The 26,212-nt window shown below is 41.6% G+C and overlaps 2 protein-coding genes across 3 annotated transcripts; both read right to left on the reverse strand.

Annotated features, from left to right (window-relative positions):
- Positions 1-2,597: 2,597 nt before the first annotated feature.
- On the reverse strand, positions 2,598-25,932 carry nedd4a (NEDD4 E3 ubiquitin protein ligase a). Of its 2 annotated transcripts, XM_079289662.1 has the most exons (29): positions 25,738-25,932; positions 24,640-24,713; positions 23,323-23,401; positions 23,188-23,226; positions 22,892-22,945; positions 12,159-12,209; positions 11,683-11,744; positions 11,432-11,534; positions 10,806-10,969; positions 10,582-10,699; positions 10,079-10,243; positions 9,816-9,899; positions 9,435-9,554; positions 9,045-9,305; positions 8,813-8,893; positions 8,555-8,609; positions 8,400-8,458; positions 8,157-8,222; positions 7,738-7,967; positions 6,993-7,114; positions 6,814-6,884; positions 6,635-6,730; positions 6,463-6,536; positions 6,317-6,377; positions 6,165-6,224; positions 5,948-6,055; positions 5,729-5,825; positions 5,472-5,544; positions 2,598-4,579 (listed from the first exon to the last, which is right to left on the reverse strand). In XM_079289662.1, exons 1-29 carry the CDS (start codon positions 25,780-25,782, stop codon positions 4,477-4,479), a joined length of 2,775 nt encoding a protein of 924 aa, XP_079145788.1. In that variant the 5' UTR covers positions 25,783-25,932; the 3' UTR covers positions 2,598-4,476. The 2 variants fall into 2 exon arrangements, with proteins under 2 accessions (XP_079145788.1, XP_079145789.1); XM_079289663.1 differs by lacking the exons at positions 22,892-22,945; positions 23,188-23,226; positions 23,323-23,401; positions 24,640-24,713; positions 25,738-25,932 and adding an exon at positions 21,661-21,745.
- LOC306795226 (uncharacterized protein) lies at positions 16,928-18,304 on the reverse strand (the record flags this gene model as incomplete). Its single annotated transcript, XM_079293672.1, has 1 exon — positions 16,928-18,304. The coding sequence occupies one exon, from the start codon at positions 18,302-18,304 to the stop codon at positions 16,928-16,930; it is 1,377 nt and encodes a 458-aa protein (XP_079149798.1).
- Positions 25,933-26,212: the final 280 nt, after the last annotated feature.

Genomic DNA, 26,212 nt, shown 5'->3' on the forward strand with positions numbered 1-26,212 from the left:
CTCCTTTCATTCACACAATAATAGTAAAGCAACACAATAACACTGCATGTTTTGTATCAACTACTTTAAAATCAGATCACTGTTTTTAGTACATGGTCTGACACCAAAATGATAAATGCTTTGTACATTTCGTAACAATGGGAGTTCAGCATTCGTACACCGATATTGTTGTCTCACTTGTTCCACCAAGAGCCTTTCACTCTTCCTTACCAATACAAGTGAAGCTGGATTGATGAGACCAACTACACCAAATGGTCTCTACAGACGGAAGAAAAAATGTTGGAAATTAATTTGTCCTTTAAAACTGGGTCCTGAAACCAAGAGGAAGCATTGATAGGAGCAGGACAGCTGCTGTGTCAGTGCCGATATTGATCCAATATCCATCATTTATTGTGGCGAGAGACCAAGCATTTATACTATACAACCGATAAGCTGGTAATGTTTCCTTGTCAAGTGTACCGTGATTACAGTTATATGTTTAAGTGTATAACTATATTATACAACCAAATGATAGTAGTCTACACAGCCTTATTGCAGATGGCCGGCACTTCTCTTACATAACGTGGGAAAGCGAGAGCATGGCCTCATTCATGGTCAGTGTGGCTCTCCCTACGGTGTTTAATCAATCAAAAATTCAGTTTCGGCACCTGCCAATATGGCAGAGTTTGTGGGTGGAGTGATGGTCAGCCTGATGTGAACTCGGGTCAAGCTCTGCGGCCGGATCAATGCAGTAAAAGTAATCGTCAGGTTATGAATGTTGGTAAGGCTGTGGGTGAAGGGGATCCAGCTTTCTAAGGACCTGCTGCCATTGGTTGAGGTCTGTGTCTTCCTGCTGGCCCACATGCCCATCCCCACTGACCCCAGAAGTGTCCAAAAGGCCGGCCTGAATGGTGTGTGACCTTTCCACTGACCCAGTGGATGGGAGGGGGCTTTGAGTGCCACATCAGGGGGGTTGTGGAGAACATAGGAGCTGAGTCATACAAAAGGCTCCGACCACAGAGATGTTGACGAGTCCTGTCCACAGAGCCGGTCAACAGCTAACACTACTTATGAATCAGTGCACACAGGAGAGATCACAGATCCATGTTTGACTGCAGCTACATTAGCTTGAGACAAACAGGCAGACGGTTGTCCCAGCTCTGTTATGCACTGAAATGTAGTTTAAAATAAATCACAAAATGTGAGAAACATTTAGATATAAAAAAGCAGAATTGAAAGAGAAGGGTCAATGTTTTCCTACTAATATGACGTGAAACATTCTGTTCGTCAGCTGTAAGTTTAAAAGTTGGGTGATGCCATTCACAAAGAATACAATGTGTTCTACTTCCCCCAGCTGGAACAATTCAGAACTACAAACACGTACTTTACATCTGTCCACACTACAATAATCTGGTGAGATTATGTGTGCCACCCAAAAGAGAAAACATCACATCTAATGACTGAATAAAAGAATTTACAGGATACTGTGAAAGATATCAGTGTCAGTTCTCAAAAATAAAACCTTAAATGCTTTTCGTTACATCAAATCCTAAAAAAACAGTTAAAATGGTGAAGAATTGGTGAGACAAAATCCAAAATGGGCATTTTTGATTTGACAAAAGCTTCAAGATGTGTCCTCACAACTCTTCATACAATCATCAAGAATACACATGCTGACAGTGCATTGTGTCATAAGCCCTCACCTGCTGTTATGCAGCGTTGAAACACAAAACCAGACACAAAATCAACAACATATTTTTGGCAGTTTGTTTACTGCTCTATATCCGTTCCTTAGGGTCATTTACACCAGGTCATAGATGTTCATACACCTACTGTAACATAGACTTTAGATAAAAATCCAACTTCAATACTGCAAAGTTGGAGTGCTGTTGTCCCTCCACTGATTTTACCACATACCACTCAGACACTTCTACGTCACAGCTGCTTCACCTCCTCTCTGCAGGTTACCAGCCTGGTGTTTCTTTTTACATGTGACTTCACACTGATTACAGAGTCACATGTCTTGTACGTGGACATAGTCTCACTCTTATTATTAGACAACACAACAGAAAGATTGTGAGACAACTCGAAGCTGACTTCTGTACTTCATTTCTTGTAGTGGTGTTAAATGCTCTGCAAATCATGTTTTCCATGTGATAGTTGTGTAAATATACAGAAAACTGGTTAACACTATAACCAACCTTTTTAATTAAGGGGTATATTAACATGTATAACACACTTAAACGTGTTTAATAATGTTCAGTTTTAGACAGCGATTATAACTTATAGTTATATTACTGGTGTTTATTGTAGCTTCCTCTTATAGGTACCCACAGGAGGAGTTACAGCTGTTGACAAATACGTGAATAGATCTGCTTACAACTACATTGAAGTGTGTTATAAACCATGAATTCAGTTTTTGTACACTACATAGTTAAAGTGTTACTAAGAACTGTGTAAAATCATGAAGTTAAGTGAACGCATTTTAGGTTGAAATCACTACAACACTGCCTTTGTCTGACGTGCTTCAAATCAGCCGTGAAAAACTGCAATAAGAAATAAAACTCAGTGAGAAAGAGACATGAAGACACTGGATAATTGTTTTTTACAATTCTTTATTTTTCAAATATATTTGAATTTGGTGTGCTATATGTCATCAAATGGGTATTTAAAAGCTACAGTTCAATCAACCCTTTTAACTGTTGTATATATGTATGTTGTTGTTGTAATGCACTTATAGGTGTTTTAATTAATTTCTATATGAAGAAAATCGGATACATCAGAACTTAAGTGTCGATATATTCATTATTCTTCAGTAGACAATAGTACTTCCATTTAGAGATTAAAACATTAACAATCAAATTCTACAATACATTACAAACGAAGGCCTCTGTATTTAACTTTAAATATAAGTGAAAGAAGAGAATGTGCTTATTTTCAGCGATGTTCACATGTAAACATTTAAACACGTGCACTTGAAGCATTGGATAATTTTCTTAAAGAGCGATTCGAGCAGTCTGCAGGTGACTGATTGGCAAAGATTCAGACAGTTCAGAAGTAAGACTCATCGATATCAACAAAGTGCGTGACTGTATAAAAGCATAAAGTATAAAATTGTGTTGTCAGAGACAAGAACCAGCCCACGATAGCTTCTTTTATCAATGACCTGTAAACATGGCAGGTGGTGTAAACACGTTTTGCCATTCAGAAAATGTTAAAACTACTGCTGACGAACAGTTATTTGCCTACAAAGGTATTAACAAGTGATTACTCATTTTTAAAACAGACAATAATCTGTACACATTTAGACAACCAACAAAACAATTATTAAAGTTGTACTCTTAAAAATAGAGCACCGTGCTGCAATTAGACGACCATGATGAGTAGAGGGAAACTAAACGATATCACTCATTGACAAAAGGCAACAAAACTTAATTTCCAACATACTGTATACAAAGTGTGTGATAAGCCAAGTCTGTCAGATATTATGTGTAAATACATTTGTCTGTTTCTCTGATACACAAACAGTGAGTATGAGTAATGTGGAGGTGCACCAATACCCGTTATTTGCCAATTTCACAATTTCGAGTGAACAGTTTCAACAATAAATGCTCCGTAAATTTGTAGAAGGTAAAGTTAATTTTGTATGTACAGTTTATTTATGTAATAACAAAAGAACAAAAAAAAAAAGCCGGTGATATTCAATGATCTCATGGCAATATGTACAATTATGCAATTATGATTGAGCACAATCTAACACTGCATGTAGTCAGTTACAAACTACAGAATGATTAATTTAGCCTTTTACTGGTCCTGGTATTGGTACATCACTACTATAATAATATTTAAATAATACACTTTCCTGAAGTGTAGTCGCTCAAACTTTTTATTTAACTTGCACATTTTCTGCTACCAATGCTTTTGAGGTGCATATGTTTGGGATTAGTGTGATGGAATGACATTTTTTTTAAATGATGTATAGAATTAAATGATAGGAAAAGATATCTTTCATTTAGGTTGAATTGCCAATTGATCATTCAGGTTGTCGTTAAAAACGTCCGACATGTCGTTGCCTACAACAACAAGTTCAGGGATTTAGTTAAGGAGCAACAAAACCTAAATTATTTCAAACCAAATACAAAAAAAGACGAAATCTCACAAGTACCTGATGTGAGAATCAGAGCATAAAGTTTTCTGAGGCAATTCAGCCAAAATTAAACAATTATTTTGAAGGTTAGATGATTTTGTTATACAGTATACAGCTTTGAATTTTTGCTTTGTAAACTTTAGAAGATGTAGAGTGATTAAATAACTCCGTCCCTCCAGATCTGATGTCCTTTCTTCACATGTGGCTCAACAGAGGACCAACGTGAACGTCGTGCGACTGTCCTTCATCTGTCACACAGCTGGCAGGTTAAAACATGAATCTCTTGCACAGCTTGTTTTCCTCATCGTTACACTTCTTCACCACGTCATGCAGTAAAGTCAGCACAAGCTCTAGTCCACCCCATCGAAGCCTTGTGCGTTCTCAATGGCGATGTGAAGTTTCTCCCTCAGCTCCTCAAAGGACTCATAAGGAGGCAGGTCCAGTCGGTTGAAGCTTTACGAGGTGAAAGCAAAGACAAAGAGGGAAACGTCATATTCAAGCAAAGTCACAATGCAGGAATCAACTGCAGCTGCTATGTGTTCATTCATAATTATTAACAGACAGTCCAGTGATTTCGTGCTGCACCTCCATAACAAATGAGGGACTTTCCAGAGACGGACTAAGTAAGGATTGGGTCAAATGTGGTGCAACAGTGGCAGAAACACTCCAGTCCCTGGAAGCTACAGCTACAAAACCCCCGAGATCCTTAACTTCCTGTAACGCAACTCAATTGCTACTATTGCATTCTCTGTGACCGACTACAAAATTAACTTTGACATTTAGAAATCAGTGGAGTTCTGCCTTAATAATAAGGCGTCTCTCTGAGCCTAATGACTGTATTCAGTTCTCAGACAGCGGAGTGAGAGCTATGACTGTATCCAGCCACTAGAGGGCTTCAACCCACTATATTCTCTTATTGTAAGAAACACATGAGCACCACTCTGGTTAACACAAACATCTTTGGGATTTTTTGTGGAGAAACTCAGTTTTACAGCTCTGTCCGTTAAATCAACTAATCGATTAGTCGACAAAATCGCATGGGTGTTAGTTGACTAAGACCCTAGATGCCATATTATGGAAGAACATTCTTGTGAAGCCCCAAAATATATATTTTTTTAATCTTGCGTGCCCGTATTATTACCAAGAGTGGAGATGAAAACGGTCATCTTTAGAGTCATTGTGGGCTCTCAACATCCAACACACATTACAGTCACATGATAATATCTGTGAACGTTACTCTGAGCAAGGAGCGCACCAAGCAATTCGGGTTTTTTTTGTCTAAATCTGCTTCAGCCTTTTTAAATGTCAGAAAATATGAACTGAAAAATCTGCGTGAAGTGCTCACCATGTGTGGGCACGGGGGAGTTTCTCACGTGTTCCCCACTGCTCGATGGTGAACAGCTGTGGTCCGTTAGACCCTGCAAATAACAAACCCATCAAACATTGGACAAACACATACAACCTGATTTCAACTGGAATTCATTCACAATAAAAATAAAAAGTCCCAGCCACCTGTGAACTGAAGTGAGGGGCTATATAAACAGTATAGAGGGAAAATATGTGACGAGGCAGTCATTTCACAGTTATCTTCAGTTATCTCACCATAGAGTTCAGCAAAGCCATTCATTGGGACCCTTGAAGTTCCCGTCACAAACTGTAAGAGCCTGATTCTCTTTTCTGCATCCATCAACAGCACCGTCTGAACAACACAAACAGATAGACAAATAAACAACAGATACAAAGCTCTTCTTAAAAAGGAGAATAAACTCTGAAAGGTCCACAGCTCAGCTTGATGGCTCCAGGCATGGAAAGTTGTCTTACTTTCCAAAACCACTGGATAACAGCATGGTTGGAGCAGTAGCTGTTCTTGTACTTGGTGTTCTCTCTCCAGTCATTCACATCCACATCTCCCAGACCACACATGAGCAGCTGTGGAGGAGAAGACGGCAGGTGGACACATCATTATTGACCTGTCTGGAATTAATCTACAATTAACCTGAAAGGGGATTTCAGTACATCAGACGGACTGAAGACTCACCTCGAGCTCATTCTCATCAAAGATCTTGATCACATCTTGTGGTATCAACTCAAAGAATCCCTAAAACACAAGAACATGACTTTTCTTCTTACTTTATACTGTTGAATGGTGTCTACCATGTTACACAAAGAATGCATCAGATAAGTTGTTACCTCTTTGAAGGCAGTCATCTGCTTCTGTATCCTGTTCACAAACCTCCACTGCATCACCAGACTGTCAAACACAACACAGCCGATTAGGATCAAACCGTCATTTCAGCACTTTGAAGATGATGAGAAGGTTTCTTCTTCTTTCTTACTGGATGTATTCCTTCTTGGTGTCATTGGTGATGACAATCTCTGCGCCTCCCGGCTTCAGTTCATGCTGGTGAGTCTGAACACGAGGAATGAAATATATAATGCAAATTACACGGTTAACCACTTAACACAAATTAAAAGTTGTTGAGGCAAAGACGGCATGTTTGAACACACCTGTCCAAACAGCTCCTCGTCAATGGTGAACCTCAAATCCAAGTCTGTCGGGTCGTTCTCCAAAATCCACTTCAAGGAGTTGAAATATTCACTGTCCTGAAAAGACAGCACACAAAATGAATATCTTCCACATTACCCGAGTCACCTAGTTATTTGCAGTGGAAACATGTGACACTCACAACAGACTCCATGTCCTGGAGCGTGATCGGCTTCTGCAGCATCATCTTGTAGAAAGGCCGAATGAAGAAAGCTTTGAAGGACACAAATAAAAATGTCAGGATCTATAAAAAAAATAAATCACCATTTGCTCTGATCCCTCTGATCTCCCCTACGCCCGATGACACCATTTAGCACTCACCATCGAGCAGTTTGCCATGATACACGGCCATGCCCGCCACGCGACCGATGAACTTGAAGTAGGACAGGTGGTCCTCGTTACATAAACCTGAGTTGGGGTTAATCTGCAGCGTGTAGTTGTCTCTGGAAGACAAATCACAAAATATGAACAGGAATAACAGAATATTTTCCTAAATCAGCTGTCCGGGTTTCTGCCAGATAATTACAGCTTGTTTATGTGTGTTCTTAAATTGCTGCTATTATAAGAAATAGAATCCTGTGATTGTACGGGGACTTTGACGTGACGCTTGACATTTATATTTTCATTGATGCTCATCACAAGTTATGTAAATACCACTAACTGCTCATTTTCCATTCCACAATTACAGTTTTCCAGATCACGTATTGTAGGACAGTGAAGGAAGATGAGCAATATTAATGTTAATGTGGCCTTGACACTGTGTAAACAGAAATGTATCCTTCCAAAAGTCACATACAGAGTATGTGTGTGCACAATGTGAGCAGATATACACTGTGTGTCTCTCTAGGATGGTATTTTCTCATATTTCCCTGGACTTTCCAGACCTGGAGGCAGAACATCTGTCCTGAATGTCTTTTATTTACTGTTCCTTCCTATAAAACGGAGCACCAGCTAATTCTAAATTTGAATGGCTGTGCTGCAACACAAGACTGTCTTGTCTAAACACAAGTTAATGACGTATAAGACCATTAGAGGAGGCATAAACAGAGGCAGTGTTTGGACTCACGTGGCAGAATACTCAAACAGTCCGTAGTACGGGTTGAACATCTCCTTGGACATGAGGAAGAACCACTCCCTGGCCACACCACCATAGTCCAGCCCCTTTTCTCCTTCAAACTCCACCCACAGTCGTGCCTTCAGCAGGTCTGCCCTCTTCACCGACAGGATGCGTCGGTACGAGTCCTCCAGCACCGCATTTCGCCTCAGCTTCAGCTCAAAGCGGTTTGGGATGTCAGCCTACACGGAAATGTAATGCATCGTAAAGTAGAGACTTTATGATCATCTACAGGTTGAATAAATGCAGCATATGTGAAAGTGACATGCTGATATCAGAGGTTAAAGCAACACCAGTCCTTATTAGAATCAAGTGTTTGGTAGAAGTAGTTGTAAAGAACAGATCAACAGTTGCTCTTTGAGGACACTCACCGGTTTCTTCAGCTTCTTCCGGAAGTAGTCATACTTCTGTTTATAATCTCTGGAATAAGGCACTGCCTAGAACCAACAAAGGACAACCTTTAGGGACAAATCCACCTTAACCGCATGACTTACACTGTAGTCAAGGATACATATTTACAGGAAAGCTGCAAACTATAAATAAAGAACTATTTTAGTTGTGTGCTCATTATCATATGACTGAAGAATAATTTGTCAAACATAATCTGTACTCACTGGTCCGGTTATAGCCGAGTTCTGCAGTCTGGGATCATCCCATTGTGTGATCTTGGTGTCTGTGAAATAGAATACATCAGAGGCCATTCATTAACATGGAAACCTACACATGGCTTCGTCCATCAGGTAATCTTAGTATTAAACGTCATACGCACTGTGATCTATGTAGAATATCCTCCCATCCGTGTGGACCCTCTCTTCCCAGCCGGGCTAGGAAGAAAGAAAACGTACATTTTAAATATGTTGGCTTTAGACTATCAAATAAAATAGACAGTTCTGTCTGCTCTGGTTATATACTACAGCACAGAGCATTTAAGGTCTCATGTAGGATTGTTCCCTGAGATCTAAAGCTTAAAGTTGATGAATGTCTTTCAATTGATTTGTTACCGATATTCTATAACTGCTGAATTTACCGGCAGAGGGCCGAGATCAGATGGGTCGAGTGAGGGTCTCTTCCTCATGTGCACAGGAATCTTGGGCTGCCTGGGATCCTCCTGTTCAGAGACAGACAAAACAAAAAGGGTGTGTTTCAGTCAAAGAGGAAATACTTACACAGGAAACAGCGTTGGGTATAGTGCAGACTACGCTTTAAAAAAAGCTAACTTTGTATTGGAAATAAAAAAGGTAAAAGCACATCTTTCTCACCCAAGTAGTAGTCTTAGTGTTGTGGTTAATGAAAAAGGGTCTTCCACTGGGAGCACTGCGGACCTCCCAACCAGCCGGCAGGGAGCCAGATTCAGGTGTGGCCTCGGGGCTTGGGGTGTGCTGAGCGTTAGAGTCCTCGGGGGACATGGGTGGTAAGGGTGGAGTCTGGCTCTGGGGTACACCTGCAACACCCTGTGCTGCTGCTGCTGCTGCTGCTGGTGCTGCTGCTGCTGGTGGTGGTGGTGGTGTCTCTGTGGTTTTCTGTCCAACAACAAATATAATGTCGAGAGGTATGGAGAAATTTGGTTTAGAAAATTGCCAATCGAGCGTCAGTTTACATACTTTTGCCCTCTATCAGTACCAATAATAATGAAATTAATCACTTTGCACCTGAACGACGGGTCGTGTCCATGAAGTTCTTCGACTGTTGTGGTTGATAAAGTAGCGTCTTCCTTTACTGTCTCGCTTCTCCTCCCATCCAGGCGGCAGCCCAGCTGAGGTTGGAATATGCTATTGAATGACATAAAAAATGAAAACAGTGATCAATGCGTAAAACCTCAAGCTCATTGAGAAACTCGATACCAACAATGAAACACATACATTCACTCAAACTACTTCCCAACTTCCACACCACAGGCACTGGTAGATTAAAGAAAACCGCTGAGAATCTTGAACGCTGCCATGTGTCCACACAAACAGCAACATTCTGATGTAAGACAGGTTTCGTAAGAAGTAGGAAGGAGTGATTTCATAACGGAGTGAGATACCCACCACAGGGTTAACAGGATGCTCCTCTCCCGTTGAAGTCGGGGCACTTCCTCTGCGACTGGAATGACTTGAATTACTAGCCTGATTCTGCAGGACAGAGGGAGCATGCCAAAGACAACAATGATCACTTGGCCATTAATGTGTTATTAATTTAACTCTTCTCCCTCTCTCGCTGAAAGCGTGTGGTTCCATCCATCTCTTCGTGAGTCTCTATTCCTCTGACTTTCTGGTAAGTGGAACCGTATGGCGCACAGAAAGTGACTCACCATCTGGGAGGCGCGCAGCTCGCCAACTGTGGCCCCCGAAAAGCGAGCGGCTCTCAGCTCGTCCTGGAGCGGCTGGAACTCTGCAGGCCCGTGTGGTGGAGGCGATGTGAGCTGGTTATTGCTGTGGTACAAGGTGGACTCGTCCTCCGTAATGATCTCCCAGCTCTAGAAGATGAGACAAATGAGATTCATCAAGAAGGCTCGGTGGGGGATTGATCCGAGGTTAGATCAGACAACAATGGCTCTGCCAACTTACTCAGTTTAAATATACAGTGGTCTGTTGTATAGGAAACCTAAAAGTCAAATTGTTTAGAAAGTGTAATAAGTGTTTTAACCAAAGCCCTCAGAGGACACGTGAGAACTACACTGCTACAACCACCAGTGCAACACCTGGCGGCAACATGGCATCTGCATAGCTATCAGACCAGACTTCCCCCACCGTTCTCCTCCTTCCCTTATCCAGTCACCTAAAAGGCTTTTTCTAAAAACGGTGTTAAAATTACCTCAGGAGACTCTCGTGTGTTGTTCTCATCTGGGTCTGAGATCTGTCTGCGTGTATTTAAAGCTTGCGCCGCAACCATATTGTTGTTCTGTCCTCTTTGCACTTGCACATCACCTTCCCTGTTTAGGATGCACACACGCACACACACACACACACACACTATTAGTACTGCACCAACAAAGGAAATGATGTAACATTTTGTTGTGGAGAGGGGAGCAGTCTTACTGGATTGTGGGTCGTTGCCACTGTGTGGTTCTGCTCTCATGATTGACGAAGAAGGTTCTTCCCAGGTTGTCCTGCCGCTCCTCCCAGCCAGGGGGCAGAGCAGGCAGCAGCTGGCTTTGTCTGGGACCGGACATGTCCTGAGCCTCCAGAAACTCCCACCCAGGCTGCTCCACATGAACAGAAAGTGTTAACGGGCAGCACCAGCAGCAGGGAGACAATATCCTAATGCCTGCTGTTTAAGTGCACACACCAAAAAAAAAAGACTTGCAAACTACAAGAAGATTCACTGGCTAGGATGAAGACTGGAGCTTTGAGTTAGATTAATCATCAGCATATTTTACAAAGGCCATGAACACGCAGTGGGACAAATATGCACTCACGGACTTTATGTTAAGACAAGACTTACATTAAGGAGAAGCTCTTAAGAACTCATATCACTGCGGCCATGCCAAAATCGACATCTATTTGAATTGACGCTCTAAAATGTTAACTTGAGGCTGCAGGTGATGCGTTACGAACAGGTAAGAAGAATCACTGCGTAGGCAAACCAAACAAGAGGATCTGTGATAATTTCGTAGATCGTGGGAGATATCTTCTTCCTGTCAACAATCACGGGCAAAACTTACGTCTACATCCTCCGTCTGTTCGGCCGTTTCCTCTTCTGAGCCGGGGTTTTTTGGCAGGTACGTCATTTTGAGACGCAGGTGACCTTTGACTCTGGACTTGTGGCTGCGTAACCAACAGATTCATTTTAACAGCGAAGAAATAAATACAAGTATTTAAGGCCTATCATTTCTCCTGCAAATTAACACATACGTGAAATGGAATGTAAAACAGGAGAAGGCAAAGGATTAAATAGCCATGAAATCATGCCAACCTTCGTGGGTGAAGCAGAAAATCCTTGAATGTGTATGGCCTTTCTGTGTTAGGATTTTCTGTCTGAGAAAAAAAACAAAACAATAAAAGGAAATCTTTAATTCTCAAAACATTTTTACAGACACGTGAATAAATCTACTGCCTGGCCGTGTATCCGAACACAGCACTGTATATTTAAAGAAAATGATGATGGTGGCAGTGTACCATGAGGGCTTATTTGCGAGTGTTGTATTTATAATGAAACAAAAGCAGGAACATAACATAACCATGACGGACTGTGTTTCCAAAACGATAGACATCGATGTGGAACAGACACTAGAAGAAGGGCATGCGTGTATATACTCCCATGGTGATATGGGTGACACTCGGCTCCAGAGCGCCGGTTAAAAACTCAATAAATTCGAACTTACTTGAACTTAGACAAGTCACAGATATCAATATGCAAAGAACAAGAATTTGCTGCAACCGAGGACTCACCGGTATCTGATTTAAGGGGATGTCCACCTGTCCCAGAAAGTCATCACGTGTCTGACAAGAGAGGAGGGGGGAGAGAGGGAGAGAGAGAGAGAGAGAGAGAATCATGACAATATTATCTCCTTCCACATTCACATGTACAGAGGACGGGCCTACATACTCAAAAGACTTTGGAGCAATGAGAACCACTGTAATATCTCCATAGGGAGATGCTGTGTATCCGATAGTGATTTTTTTTGTGGTATTTTATCTCCATCAGACTTTTTCTTTGTCTGCTACATCTATTACCAGCCAGTTCCTCTAACAAACTCTCTTTAATCATTCGAATAAATGGGACACTGCACTCTTTATACTTGAAACAATGCAGATCATCTGACTTTATCTATTTCCACATATATTAACGATGTCGCCTCGATAGGAATGTGTTCATCAGCCCACAATGAATGGCTTACTGTGTCTTATTGCCACTGGGACCGAAGTAATGTAGCATTTGTCAGATACACTTTTCTTTTCTCTGAACACTTCACACGCATTCCTTTATTGCAGCCTTTACAGTGTCAAAGGAAACACACACATACACACACACTGCGCTGAGGGAGCCAGCTTTGTGACCAAATTAACACCCGCGTCAGGTCAAACTGTCTAACGGCAGTATAGAGTGTTTACGTGAACAAATATAGATGGAGGCCTCCGTCGTCCTGCCCTTGCACGTCTAATAGTGGAGCCAAGAGAAGCAGCCACGTCGAGGTTAAAAGATACAGGCTACATGAAACTAGCTTGATGAGCACAGTTTTCACTGATGGTCTTGCAATGATTTTTAATTTATATATTTATTTTACCCAGTCTGGGTTTAATGAACACCTAAAGAGACACAAGTCAACGAGTTAAGACACACAAGTCTTACTACAGATTGCTTGCAATGTTGTTCGAGGTATTCAATGGCAGCACTCACTGTAAGTCACTCTGCACAAAGAGCGACAGCTAAAATGGAAATCACAAGTGTACAGAAGTACGGTTACAGCTAACAATTATTTTCATTGTTTATTAATGTGCAGACTCTCAACTACACAATTAATCATTTGATGTCAGAAAATAGTTAAGTGACAAAAAGCAATTTCAAAAAGCTCTCGTTGATATAATTACATTGCTACAAATATCCAGTTTACTATGAAGTAGAGCAGTAAATCCTCAACTGAGAACCTGAAAACGAACAACGCTCTGGTATGTCAAACATATTTATTGTCATTACTTTTCTGCAAGCTGTAGTTGCTTTCTATTCCCAGTGGATAAATGTTTTTATGGTGCATTTTGAGAAGAACTTTGCAGTGTTTCCCCGACAGTGAGGTCTAAATACAGATGTTTATTAAAAAGGGAACAGCAGCATTAATGTTGGTTATATTTATTTACACACCACGGTCCACAGGACATTAAAAAACGTTTGGATTTGTGTTTCTTTTGGTATTGTTTACAAACAGCCAGTGTAGTGGAGATGTGTGTGTGTACATAGTACATAGTTCATTTAAAGCATCTACATGCACTGTTTTCCTCCCCTAAACTGTAAAGTCCCTAAAATGAAAAGCCTCATGTCTACTGACTGAGAGATTGGACTTAATGTGAAGTTGAAGGACATTTGTAAACTTCAGTGTCCCGTCCCACATTATACCTGTGGGTAATCTGTTATTATGGCAATGTTTATTGTTTATTGATTCAAGTCAATAAATCAAGTACAACATCTAGCAGGATAACATTTTAGTGTCACATTCACATCAGCTGTCGGCACTCATCCGATCGATCTTCATCTAAACTCCACTTTGATAATACTCTTTAAGCCCCGGGGCCCATGTAACAGTCACCCACTACATCAACAACATTTATCAATACGGTCTGCCCTTCATAGCTTTTACCAGTCTGCTCAGGCGATGACAAAGTGAACCACATACAAACAATTACAGCCTAATAGGACAACTGATCCCTCCGTCAAATTAAATCAGAGAGTGCCATCAACAGAAATGCATAAACAATTGCAGGCTAATAGTGATGGCTGTCCCTGCTGGTTTGAAAAGTCAAGGAGGTCACTTCTATATCAGGAACAGAGATTTCTATCATGTGAAACGGTCTCTTTCCTTGTAAAGTTAGCAGATGCAGGTGGAGTGAGGCCAAGCTTAACAAAGAGGAAGTGTCTGCTTTGGACACATGATAAGACTACCCGAGATTAAAAGATAAATGTTGATAAAGAGCATCCCTGAAGGTTCACGTGACACTAATTGAAACACAGCAGTGCTGACCATGTACTATGTGAGGTTGTGCTAAACAGCTTATCGAGAGTGTCTAACCAAAACATAGTATTTTAACCCTTGAAGGGGAAGAAAGAGGTCATATTCTTCTTGTCTGCTGCTATATTCCAGTGTTTAAAGTTAAAGTCCAAGAGTTAAGCTTGTTGCTGCTCGGGTATTTTCATTAATGCGTGAGTGACTTTTCTAAACCACATGTTATCACTTTGTGAAGGAATCTGAAGGACTTGCAACTTGCCACAACCACCACAACCACCGTGGCAGCTGCACAAAACTAGCCGAGACAAATCTAAACGGTCCATAATGACATGGAGCTCATCTTTGACTTGTTACCTCAGAAAATGTGTGTAATTTATTCTTTGTTATGAGTCACGTCTTTCCCCTTCCGTGGGTAACGTGGTCACTCCTGGTTGTTCATTAACTGGTAAGAGGAGTATTACGGGGTTATGAGGGCACTTCAGATAAGAAAAGCAGACCTGAACTTTCCATAAAAAAATCCAATGTGGGATTTAAAAAAATCACATCCTGCTGCAACTATACATTCAAACTGATTTATCTCTGTTACAAAAACATTATCTTGATCCCAGGACAGTAGTCTGTCTCTGCCACTGCTGAGATTAACAAAGGGTTTCACATTTAGCACGTTGAGCCCATATAGTTCAGGGGATGGGAATATTTTGATTTGAAAGAGTTTATTTTCCGCTTTGATTGTTTGAGGTCCATATATTAAACATTGCTGTAAGACTGATTGTAGGCATGAGGTCACCAATTTTACTGCTGCAGTAAAAGGAAAGTCATTTGAAAGTACAAAGTTCATTTTGCTACATTTCCTCAGGAAAATCACGACATATATTTTAGTTTTTTTTAACGTGTGCTTCCTTGTAATTTTAATAATGACAATACTTATTGAGTCTGAATCCCATTGTTGTTGCTCAGTTGTGGGCAGACACAGTCAGAAAGTAAACAAAGGTGTGTAGTATTGATGCTGACTTGTAACAGGGTGATGTGACTCGTCACACATCTATATTCACGAAGGACTATGGACATCCTAGCTCAAGTGAAATGAATACACTTGATGCTGGTATTTCACAGGCATTTTAAAGTGAGAAAGTAAAATCCAGATCTACAAAAGCAAATTTAGATCTTGGAAGTAAATGGACTGGCTAATTAGGTAAGGAGTACGCCATCTTACTTGACAACCTGCTAAATGCAGGAGGGGGGCTGACACCTGATACGTCACAAACACTGCCTGACAGGAGGACCCATAGGGAAGGGAACTCACCAACCTTTTACTGGGAAAGGCTCACGCTCCCATCCTGCTTCATTACATTACCCCCAACACACACACACACACACACACACACACACACACACACACACACACACACACACACACACACACACACACACACACACACACACACACACACACACACACACACACACACACACACACACACACACACACACACGTATCATACTGTTAAATTTGAATCCACGGGACTGGGCAGTGCTGCAGACCACCAGACTATCTGGAGTCAAGGGGAATATTTTAGAAGCACTTTATTTATACCAGCTAGGGGCACTGCTTTTCCCACCACTAAAATTAGCCCGGGGAAATACTTAAAGTCGATTACTCATAGCGCTAACAGAATAGTAAAAATGGAGAGCTATTCTGAAGTTGAATGTCTTCATACACACCAACAAGCGGACAGACTCACAGGATGAGAGACGGGAAACTTCCTTCTCATTCAGTTTCTTGAAAAACCAATAAGTAAATGGATTTCCTGTAATGTAACTGAAAACCTCTGAATGTTTGTCCACATTGGGCTTGTTGATTGCATGACTTCGCTGTAGTGATCTTCTCCATTACTGCACGTCTCTCTAGTTTGTGGCTGACACTGAGTAAACAGAGTTTTAAGGGTTTGGATGGCGAGAGCACCAAAACCTCGGCATGTATATTAAATACTGAAAGTTATTTAAGTCATCTTTTAAAAAGGTTTAACTTACCTTCAGCAACTATAAGCCAACGATTAAGCATAAAATGAACATGCTATTCGTTACGTGAAGTATTCATGAGTCAAACTTTAATTTGCAAGACAGTCAAAGTGGCGTCACCCGAGCTGTCAAACCAAAGCAGTGTGGAATCTACGAGAACCAGTCAAACAACATTAAAGGTGACTCCACAGTGTTACACCTTAGTGTCACTACTTAGAGAGCTCTTTGCTGTGCAATTCATTGTTAAAGCGACAGTTCTAATAATACAAAAATACACATTATTCCATCTGGTTTGTTTGGGGTTTGCCGTGGAGGTGTCTGCATTTTCTTCAATATAACGGGACTATTGTTTTGGCACTTTGAGCACCACGAGACGAGTGTCATAATGTCCCTTTATATTCGAGAGAAGGGAGACATCTCTACGGTCGATACAGGTAAGAGAAAAAATATATATTTTGGGTGAACTGTTTTAGGCATTTGAGCTCATTCCTGTTGATCAGCGAGCATCAGCTCGTTCCACTGAAGCAACTTAACACTCACCTTGGTGTTTTGACTCTTTTGCATGTTAATCCCTTCGTGGCTTGTGCTTACATCAGTAAAAGAGCTACGCAGCTTAGCTGGGCAGCAAGGAGACAAATGAATGTGCACATGTGGAGAGTGAGGGCTACTGAGTTTTGGATTTGAAACATGACATGAAATTCCAGTGTTAGCGTAGGGCACCTCCAGGGAAAAGCTCCTTTGTATGGCTCGATGACAATGGTTTTCCTCAGGCCTTTCCTGTCCTTTTCCTGACGAACAGACCTTTTTCTCTGTTGGTTTAGTTGAGGAGAACAAACAAGCAGAAGTACTTCGGTACAGTTTTGTGCGAGGGTTGTGTTCACCACCGGGGTGTGTTGCTGGGTTAGGAGCCTCAGGATTTTCCACATTGAATGTAGCCGTGGTTGTAGCTCCCTTGCCCGACATTATTGGTCTCTGGTGGGCAAAGTGCAGCAGCACGCTGCTGGAGTGACGATTCGATCTGTCTAAAGTTGACGACAGTTCCCTTATTTTACTCCTGTCCTCCATTTTGCCTTTTGGTTCTTCCTGTAAAGGAATATTAAATTGCACCATGTGCTTGGTGTCCCTTAACTCGGCTGAACAGCTTCCTTTAGGGAGGCGATGGCCACTTACTGCTGTGGTAATGGACTCTTTGCAATTCACTTCCTCATCATCTTGGGAGAATTCACTGGCAGATGTCTGTAGAGATGACTGATGACAGCCCCTTGGTGGTGGGACAGCAGATAGAGCCATTGGACTGACAGGGGAAGCAGGTGGTGTGCTGCAGGGGCTCTTTGGAAATATAACCAAGGAGGAGCACCGTCTCAAAGGGACCTTTGACTTGCAGCGGAGTAGACTCCACTCCTGGGTGGTCCTGTGCTTTTCTGAAGCCTCTGGCTCAAAGATGCTGCTGCTGCTACAGTACCCGGCGTCGCTGGCCATGATGCTGCTGCTGCACGAGCCTCCGTCAGAGCCACTGCCTGCTCCGCCTTCACTGGCCCCTGGGTCTCCATCCTCTATACTGCCATCTAGCTCTCCGCCGAGCTTTCCACAGGGCTGCAGCGAGATCTGCAGAATGCTCTTCTTGTTAAATCCTCCTGTGTTGACCCTGGGTATGAATACTGAAGAATACCGCTGTAAATTAGCGTTGTCTGGTGACAGCGGAGTCACCTTCAAGTGGACGGAGCTGTGCGCCAGACTCTCTGTGGGGCTACGAGCTGACACGCCGACTCCGCTCTCCTCACCATGGCTGCTGAGGCTTCCTGACAGAGGGTCTGTGTTGCTTCTCCTTGACGCAAATTGTAAACGCAGACGACGTGCCATTCGTTTAACTCTCTAATCCCTGCAGCGCTGGTGAGAGCTGCATGATCAAACTCGCTGGAAGGAAAAAAAAGGAAAGCAAAGCAACTGCTCCGAGCTCTGCTCTGCAATCACAATCATTAGCGGCTGTACATTGCCAAAATAGCTCTGGTGACAACCCGCATTCCTCTCCAGGCTGATCTCAGCTTTTAGTCAGAGGGGGTGAGTGGTTCCGTTTGGAGACATGACCCAAACATACGACCTTTGAAACAAGAGCAATCACAGACATTAGCCCCCTTAAGGAGCTTAAACCTTTTTACGGAAAACTAAATTACAATAAAACTAAAAAGACAAGAGCTTCCAATGCTGACCTGCTTTATAACCTTAGCTTAGCTGCTAGGTCACGGCACCTCCCGAGTTCCAGCCAGATTAATATCGTACGCCTGGTGTCTGTTCCAACCGCCTCACTCCTGTTCCCTCCTTTGGAGAAAACAACATGGTAACCCTCTGCGTTGCATCTTAAGACCGAAGCTTTGGTAAACTGTTACATCTGCCTCAGGCCGCTCACTCAAGTCTCTACTTCCTGCTGTGGGAATGCTTCTAATGTTTCTACTGCTCTGTGGCCCCAAACATATTTTTACCCGCTGCTATTGAATTACAGGAAATCAAAAGGAAATGGATTCCAATATCATTCTGTAACAAACTGGGGGGTTGCAAAATCGCATAGCACAAAATAATGCAAAAGTACAACTAAAGCAAAGAAACAGAGAATGTGTTAAACAGCCATAAAGTAAGCTGTGACATATTATCTGCCCGCCGACGAAAAAACACAAGAAGATGAGAACGAGCTTCGACGGCGACACGACACCTGTTATACGACACCTCGTGTCACAGTGCTGGTCTGATTTCCTCTCCGTGGCTGTTGACAGTCAGATTTATTAATGGCAGCCTATTGTGCGTCAGACTGGCCTATTTCAGGGCATTAGTGTGCATCCAAATCAGTTTTAGTAAAAGGTGTAATAGTAAGAGACAGCCAGGATAAAGACATGATTCATCAGAGGACACTTCACTGATGCAGCTGCCTATTTTGAAACCGACATGACAAACTACCAGGAAACCTCGTGATTGGCTGTCAATCACTCAATCTGGCTTTAAGATTGGCGACTCACACGACACTATTTATATTTAAGTCGTACAGTATGGTGTGTAATAGGCCAATAATAAAGCAAAGCTGCGTGTAATACACAGATTGAATCCGGCACCAAAAGAAAGATTGAAAAGATAAGCCATATTATGTCATTACACACAGTGTCAGTGCGGTGTGGCTAGAGTAGAGGCTGGACACAGGAGACAGAGGATGGCTCTGTCAGTCAGCAGCTGTAATGAGTTGACGGCTAACGAGTTGCTAGCTTCACATTGTACACCACCACCGAGTGGCAAAACTAACATGATACGTCTGTTGTGAGCGGAAAGGCTTGAGATACCTGGAGGAAAACAAAACACCATCTTGAAAAAGTTGATAATGAAGTGTACTGAATTACTGCTGTTGTGTATTTTACTCTTTACTTTCACTCTTTACTAGATTAACTACTGTGCTGTACTCCCTGTGGGGACTGACGATCATATGTTTCTTCCTTACATGAAGGTCAACATGACTCATTTGACAAATCGTCTGTACTTTGGTGACTCCAGTTTTATTGTTTCTGTACTAATTCATTTTTACAATACCTTTAGCTTTTTGTCTTATCATTTTCTTATTATTTGAATTCACTATCACTGTTTTTAAGTGTGTTTAGCTTGCTGAGCTACACATAGTGAGGGCAGAATAATACATGCAAGTATCATTACTCTGAACAAAGCCTGCAGACACGTCGATAACTTAAAGCAGGACTTGTCAGCCTGATCAAAATCACACTTCAGTGGATATTTTGGTCGTCTGTCGACAAATCTCACTATCAGGGCAGGTTGGGAGGATTTTGTATTCTATTATTCTATTCAGTCTGTGCTTCTATTCTCTGTAGCCTTCAGCTTTGGGTAAAAACTTCTTCCTGAATCAGTCTGTGCAGTAGGTTGCACAACAGCTCCGTACCATGTTATAGTGTTTTCAATGTGAATTCATGATGGCCATTCATTCAAAAGGGGGGGGGGGGGGGTGTAACCATGGCAACTTCTGCATACGGCCATGTGCATACTCTCTATTCATGCCGTCTCTGGAAGTGAGACATCTCAATGCCAGCATGTGATAGCAGAAAGGAAACCTTAGAATGTCTCTTATTTAGAATTGCATGTGTCTGATCACACACACTGTTAGACTATCGCGTCATTCTCATTTTCTACACGGCGTAACCTGCTACACAAGCAGCAGAAGTGGAATAGTAATAATGACAGTAGGTGAAAGTGACAACAATTATCAATGTCTATTAAAGAACAACACTAACACAATGAACAGCAGAACAAAACATCTCTGCGAACGTTTCCTGAATTTCCTGCTCATTCCTCTAAGTGTCAGAGCAGCAGTGACACACACACACACACACACACACACACACGCGCGTTCACAGTGCACACACCCGTCACATTTTGACAAGATCTACTGGAGCATGACAAGGCAGAGTCGAGTCAGCCACGCCCAGGTTTGTTTGATATTATGACACGTCCTAGAAACATTCAGTCAAACTACAAGCACAATAACAAACAGAGTGAAGCAGAAGCTAAGTGTGTATGTGTGGACTGTATGTTTTAACTTGTTCTATAGTGTGACCAATAAGAATAAAGAATTACAAACATAACCAAACAAAGCACAATAGAAGAAGGGAGTGGGACAAAACATGATTTCCATTTTACAGCACAGCATTGTTAGTTCTGTGCAGAACCAATAAGAAACTGTACACGTTGGACGTGGTAGATTTCTAGACACAGCTGTGCACAGACATCTTCTTCTGCCAATCGAATGTGCTGCTTCATGCTCACTGTGCAGACTTTACCAGTTTGGACAGGTTGTCGAAGCAGTGGGGATAACAGCGCCGGTAAAGATAAGACCAAACTTATTTGAGCTGCAACTCAGTAAGAAAAATACTGCTGTCTCAACTCCTAAAAACATCAACATTATGAGTTGATAACTTCTGTTTGCTCCAGAGCAGAGTACAAAATAGCTTCAAAGGGAATTACAGCGGGACAAAGTTCCAAGAATGTTTTATATATGGCTTTATACAACATGTGTGGCTATGCAGCCGCAGATCAATAAATAAAAACTATGTGGAGTGTAAATGTAGGGTAGGGTGCACCAACTACAGAATGTGTTACTTTGCTAATTTTATGGCTAAAGCTCTGATAAAACTGTTGTAAATGAGTAAATTGTGGTTCCCCACTAACTCACTCACCGTGTTTACATACAGATAGCACAGTTAGCAGGAAGTCTCAGATAGCAATGATGCGGTCACTGTGGTCTGGCTGCTCAGGTGTCTCAGATCCTGCTGTGTCTCAGACTAGCGTGAAACTGGGTCAGCAGCTCCATCGAGATCGTGCTACAAACTTATATTCCCAGAAGCGATCACATTGCTGTGTGCAACAAGCAAACCCTCAGTTCCTACTGAGCTGCTGCTACACACAGGAACACGATGTGTATATGTGTGTTATAACAAACTATTAAGCTACGTACATAGAACTACACATCGACCTGATATACGACTCCTTCAATCACCAGCCACACCTGTAGCCTTAAGGCAGTCAGATTTTCCCGTATGATCAGCTCTGAATAATAAGGGATCAAAGTTTTCCCAACAATAACTCGCATGTTGTGGCAAAATAAGGGCAGCCGTATCAGGCAGACAAACCAAAGATAACCTTGCACTGACTGGAGATACCCTTATCCTCAGAAATACGACACATTGCCTTGTTTGGCATTCATTGTTCACTTTATGGTAAACACAGATTAGGTATTCTGAGAAATATTTGTTTATGACTCTAATTTGTTTAAAGCTAGACTTCAAATCAATTTGTTTTACATTTTCAAACATTTGTGAGACAATTTCCTGACTTGAACACCTGAACAATTATCAACATCACAACTATTGTGTCCCTCTATAGTAAAGTGGCTCTTAAAATTGATTTCCAATGCTTTCCGGTCTGTTCATACCAGTCTACAGAGCCAGTAGCCCTGTCAATGTAGGAGCCTGTCCAGGGCTTGTGAGAATAATATAGCAATGAAAACACTTTGCCTGACAATTATAACAAACTGACATACAGCAAGACAGGTTATCCACCTTTTAGAACATGTCCAGACTTAAGCATGGTTGGCTGGTTCCCCTGTGTGATGTGCACTAAAAAGCAAAAATACAAAACATTCTCTTGTTCTACATTGTCAAATGTGAGGATTTGTAGCTTTTCTTTTTGCTATGATAGCAAATCTGAATATCTTTGGGTTTTACACCATTGGTCAAACAAAACCAACCATTTCAAGACCAAACTTTTGATTGATTATTTGAGAAGGAAAATTATTATTAGTTGCAGCCCTTAAGCGAACCAAGATTTCCACACTTGGAATCCACAACCTAAAATGTTGAGTATATCAAAATGATACACAGAAAAGTTGAACATAACTAAATAACTTACCAGGCGGTTCTCATCAAACACCTCCAAGAGCAGACGATGCTTCTGGGGATCAACCTGAAACACAATATAGAATCTATACAATCAAAGCACACAAGTACTGAGGTCAACAAAGCCAACCAACAGCATCACTCTAAAAATCTTATAGCTTCATGTGATTAAGTATATATGTATGATTAAGAGTATTGTTGTAAAATGTCACAAATGATCTCCTGATACATACACGTGAGCGTAGATATTCACATGAGCGATAAATAGATGCATTTTAAAATGTTTATGTATTTGAAGTTTTTACTTACTTTGAAAAAGAATTCTTCGCTCCACTTCGGGTCCAGTGTCTTCATGTAACGTGTGATGAGAAGGGAAATGAATACAAAATAAAATAGAAGTCCACAAACAGAACAAGTGTAAAATGTAGATGTTCACTTGCTCACCTTTTTGATTGTCTTAGTCTGAAGACTTGTGATTTCCCCGTTGATGGGGTCATAGAGGGAGAGTTTTGTGTATGGATCACTGCAAGACAAAGAGACACACATTAGATTGAGGTCTGGTGTAGTCCTCCATCTTTAAATCTACTTCTGTTCTTTAAGCATTAGTGGTTTGTGTGGTTCTTCTGCCATGGATCTCTACTTTATTTCTGAGGGAGCTGCATTCAGACCTGAGAAACATGAACATAATGGTTCCAGCTACTCAATACTTGAAGCAAAGTTGACTGGAATTGTTAATTCATGATAGTTTGAGGCACTGTGAAGAAAAACCACATTCAACAATCACATTATTCATCACCCAATCTTTATGTATCTTTAGGCCTGCAGCATTGGTGATAGATGAAGTGAGTGTTTTTACATTAGAGGGATGTTAATACAGCAATTTTGTTTGTGACAGGCATAATTAAACATAAAGGCATAAAATCCACAACTCTTGTTGTGCCAAAGTCAGATTGCAGTTATGGGGAAGTAAACATTTATTAAATGGAGGATTTTAAGGAAACCTAAAAGTAGGACACAAATGTGGTGTGCAAAGGCCTAAAACAGGGAATTAAAATAATTAAATTTGGAGAGCTGTTTGGGGATTTTTTAGAGTAAACATGCCCAACAACATGACACTATGCTGTAGACGAAGCTAATCAGCACTCATTACCAAGTCATGGTCTTGGAGGAGCGCCAGCCTTGCAAAAGGCAGGGCTGTTTGCAAAGGAAATACCAGAGGTTTTTAATTAAAGAATGAAGGACTTTCTCTTCTTTTTTCCAGCAAATGTCTGTTGTGAAAACTGCAACAACAAAGACATCCTTCTGAACCTTTACACACCCACTCCTTCCAAATGACCCATCTATAAATGAAAAATAGAAAATAACTGAATCAGAATTAAACACTAACATAACCCACGGTGCAATAGAATAATTCTTGACAGAAATATAGCACATTACTTTGGGTGTCGAGAGGGTTTTTGGAGAGAATGGCGGACTGAATTGGACTAATGGAACACAAACTGATTCATGGCTGACGTACGTGTGCTGTTTGTTCGCAAAGGTCGTCGTCCCCTTCCTGTCATTCTACACAATGGTTCAGAGGATGCAAGCTCTGACTGTCCGGCTTTACTGAAGATAATGAAGCAAACTGACTACGGGAGATGCCCACCACACATGCACAGGAAGATGACCACTGATTTTAGGGAAAATGTAAAACTAACCAATAGTTAGTCGCAGCCCTAATCATACAGCAACAGTTAGTGTTAACCATCTACAGCTTACCTGGCTCCGAGTATATCTTTTTTGGCCAGCCCAATTCCAGCAACGACTTTCACTTTTAGGACTCTGGTTTCTTCCTAAAAATAAAAAAGAATGAGTTTGTGTATATGATAATGACATAAAGACAGCGATGGAGTCTTGCCGTCACACATTAATCGTAAACCAAACAACACAAGGACATAATACAAACATAAACAATTAAAAACCTGAACTAGAAACTGAACTAATACCACTCTCTCTCTCTCAAATGACTGGTAATATTCTGTCCATGGTTAATGCAAGTCCAGAATACTGAATATTGTCTTGGGAATGCGGTCCACTAGTACACACACACACACACACACACACACACACACACGCACACACACACACACACACACACACACACGCACACACGCACACACACACAAAACTCATTTCCACCCCCACCCCCCTCAATACAATCAGTGTTTACGGGATGATGTAACATCCTGACAATACTTGGTACATTTCCATCATAACCCTCATTTATGCTTTTACTGTGAAGTTGGTGAATCATCACAAGATTTCGCAATCAATCACACTGACTTGGCATGAAGGACACAACTATAGGGCCCTAACGTCGTTACCTGGAGTGAAAGCTCTGCCAACGTGATTTTTTAGCGAGTTAATTCAGAGTTTGGTCGAGGTCAGTTGTGTATGTGTGTTTAGGTGTGTGTGTGTGTGTGTGTGTGTGTGTGTGTGTGTGTGTGTGTGTGTGTGTGTGTGTGTGTGTGTGTGTGTGTGTGTGTTGAGTAGGGGAAACAGCCGTTGGAGCCTGTTGTGTTTCCTGGATGAAAAAGTGAACAGCTACAGCTTTCTAATGTGTGTAGCATTAGCTGAGAAGTACACCTGATCAATTTCATCGATCTTTTATCAATAACGACCACATTTTAGCGAACACATAACTCCTTTCATCGCGAGTTGACCCCCCTGCTGGTGGGGTAGTTAGCTCGCCAGCGTTAGTTAACGCACAGTGTTTAGTTGGCTAACGCTATCGTTAGCGTTAACTAGTTAGCCAGCTGGCTAACGACGTGATCACATGAACAGTGTCGCTGCTTTGAGAGAGGAGCGTTAGTTTACCTCATCTATCTGAAGTCCTCGGATCTGTGGAGAAAGTGCAGCCATAATATCCTCGCCCTTCCTCCCCCACAGAGAGCGACAAGAAGAGCCAAGAAGAAGAAGATAGTGGCGCGTTCAACAGTAGACTCTAGTGGTGTTTAGTTACCACTCTGCCTCTATTATGCCCTCTGCGTGTTTACGCTGGTAGCTACCTGAACCTGAACTAGTGGCTAGATGTGACACCGTCGTCATTCACTGTATCCATCGTCCTCCTTCTTCTTCTTCTCCTCCTCCTCTGTTTCGTCCTTCCTCCTCCTCCTCCTCCTCCTCTTGTTGTTTCCTTCTTCCTGGCACTGCTACAGTCTGAGGAAACCCCAGAACAACAATACCGATAGAGCACCTGAACGCATCATAAATCTTTCACTGAATATATATAAACATAGCGACACCACAAAATACAATATCATGGCAAGTAACTTAAAGTAATGAAGTAGCC

Source organism: Melanostigma gelatinosum (genome assembly GCF_949748355.1).
Source record: "Melanostigma gelatinosum genome assembly, chromosome: 2".
NCBI lineage: Eukaryota > Metazoa > Chordata > Actinopteri > Perciformes > Zoarcidae > Melanostigma > Melanostigma gelatinosum.